We start from the raw sequence: 1,788 nt of genomic DNA, 5'->3' as shown, positions 1-1,788 counted from the left end.
GTGTGTGTGTGTGTGTGTGTGTGTGTGTGTGTGTGTGTGTGTGTGTGCGCAGGACGACATTGACGTTGAATTTCAACATCCCCGGCGTGGTGCAGAACGTCACGGAAATGGGTTAGTGGAGCGCGAGAAAAGTCTCCAATAAAGTTTATCCCCAGAAGATAACGAAATAAAGTTGTCTTTTTTGCGCAGCACCTGATCTGACCTGGTAGCAACCTATCCGCAGTTTCCGTTGATGTGGAAGGGAGCTCGAGAGCTGAAATTATTAAAGCTTTAATCAAACATCATGCGCCACTTTTAATTTACAATCACAGACTCCAATGGCTTTACGCATGAATTTGCAAAACTGTCGGCCTTTTCCACACACATTACACTCAGACTCAAAACACGCACGCAGAGAACCCAAATAAATGTTTATACATTTACAGTGTAAGGTGCTGAGACATGCAGCCACACACTCTCCTCTCGGATGCGAAAGAGTGACAAACCCGCTTTGCTGCTTAAAACTCCCAGAATAAAGTTTTATGGCCAAAGGTGGGATAAAGCCTGCCGTGAAATGTGTGTGTGCATGTGTGTGAAGCTTTTGGGGGAAATGCGGCGGTGTTTGGAGCAGTGGGATGGTCTTACCTCGCATGGTGCCGCTGCTGGAGCTGGTGCTGAGGCTCGCTTCCCAAAGCATCAGTCATGGAGAAACAAACACAAACACTGGAAAAGGGAGGGATGGGAGGGTGCGGGGGAAAGATCCTCGGTTAAAAATAACAACAACAACGAAAAGAGTGTTGATGATCTGCGTCGACTTCCACGGACTGCCCTGAGTGGAGGCGTCTCTGCGCTAAAAGCATCCCAGACCAGGTCGCAGGGAGTCGGGCTGAGTTCGCACGGTGCGTCGGTTGTTGCGCTCTGGTAGTGCGGTCGCTTTTCTCATGACATCTACGCTCTCACCTCTATGGGAGGGTTTCACTGTTTTCTGCGGGCTGAGGGAGGAAAGAGCGCATGAGAGGCTTTACCCGGCGGCCGTGATTGGACTGGAGCACTATCCGCCCCTCCCACTCTCTCCTTCTCAGCCTTCAGCCCGGAGCCTGCACACACACACACACACACACACACACACACACACACACTCACACACACGCACACACACACACACACACACACACATACGCACACGCACGCACACGTAGCCTACACGCTCACACGCAGCCTGAGCACACTCTGCTGCTACAGTAGGGAACACAGACACAGTCACAGCAAAGTTTTAATGTCACCCTTCACATTTAGTCAGCTCCATGCAATTTAGACTATTTCTATGCATGCACATAAAAAAGTCTATCTTTAATCTGGTCTGGTATCCAGGGGGCTACTGAGATCTTACATTCTGCATAGTGGGAAGAGATTATTGATTCCCCTTCGTCCCCTTCCAGTTTTATTTGTCATAGAAACACGTGGCAGTAAAATAAATGAATAAATTATTTTTTTGTAAAAAAATAATAATTTACAATGAACAGAAGTCAAATAGTTTCAAAGACATGCTTTAAAAACTGTCATATACACTTGATTGATTGCTTGTGCTTGTCAGATATTAGCATGATTCAAAAATATTGCTGCTAAGTGACAACAATTCTGAAAAAATGCTGATAAAGATACTAAATAGGTTGTTAATTGATACTGAAAACAATTATATTGACATATTATCATAGCATTGCAAATGCAGATATGATCGGGAAGGTTTAACGTAACTATTGAGCACTGCACCTCTCAATTCTTCCTCTGAGAAACTCTGAAATACTGACC

The 1,788-nt window shown here is 45.6% G+C and overlaps 1 protein-coding gene across 1 annotated transcript in view; it reads right to left on the bottom strand.

Moving 5' to 3' along the window:
* The window catches only part of rorb (RAR-related orphan receptor B), a 21,856-nt gene extending 20,893 nt beyond the window's left edge, over positions 1-963 (bottom strand). Inside the window, exon 1 of the mRNA XM_031848976.1 lies at positions 625-963. Coding sequence (XP_031704836.1) covers positions 625-676 — 52 coding nt within the window. The 5' untranslated portion in view covers positions 677-963. The remainder of the gene's footprint in view (positions 1-624) is intronic.
* Positions 964-1,788: the final 825 nt, after the last annotated feature.

The sequence above is a fragment of the Anarrhichthys ocellatus genome, unplaced genomic scaffold (genome assembly GCF_004355925.1).
Source record: "Anarrhichthys ocellatus isolate YVR2014 unplaced genomic scaffold, GSC_Weel_1.0 scaffold9, whole genome shotgun sequence".
NCBI lineage: Eukaryota > Metazoa > Chordata > Actinopteri > Perciformes > Anarhichadidae > Anarrhichthys > Anarrhichthys ocellatus.
This window is presented reverse-complemented; position numbering and strand designations above follow the sequence as displayed.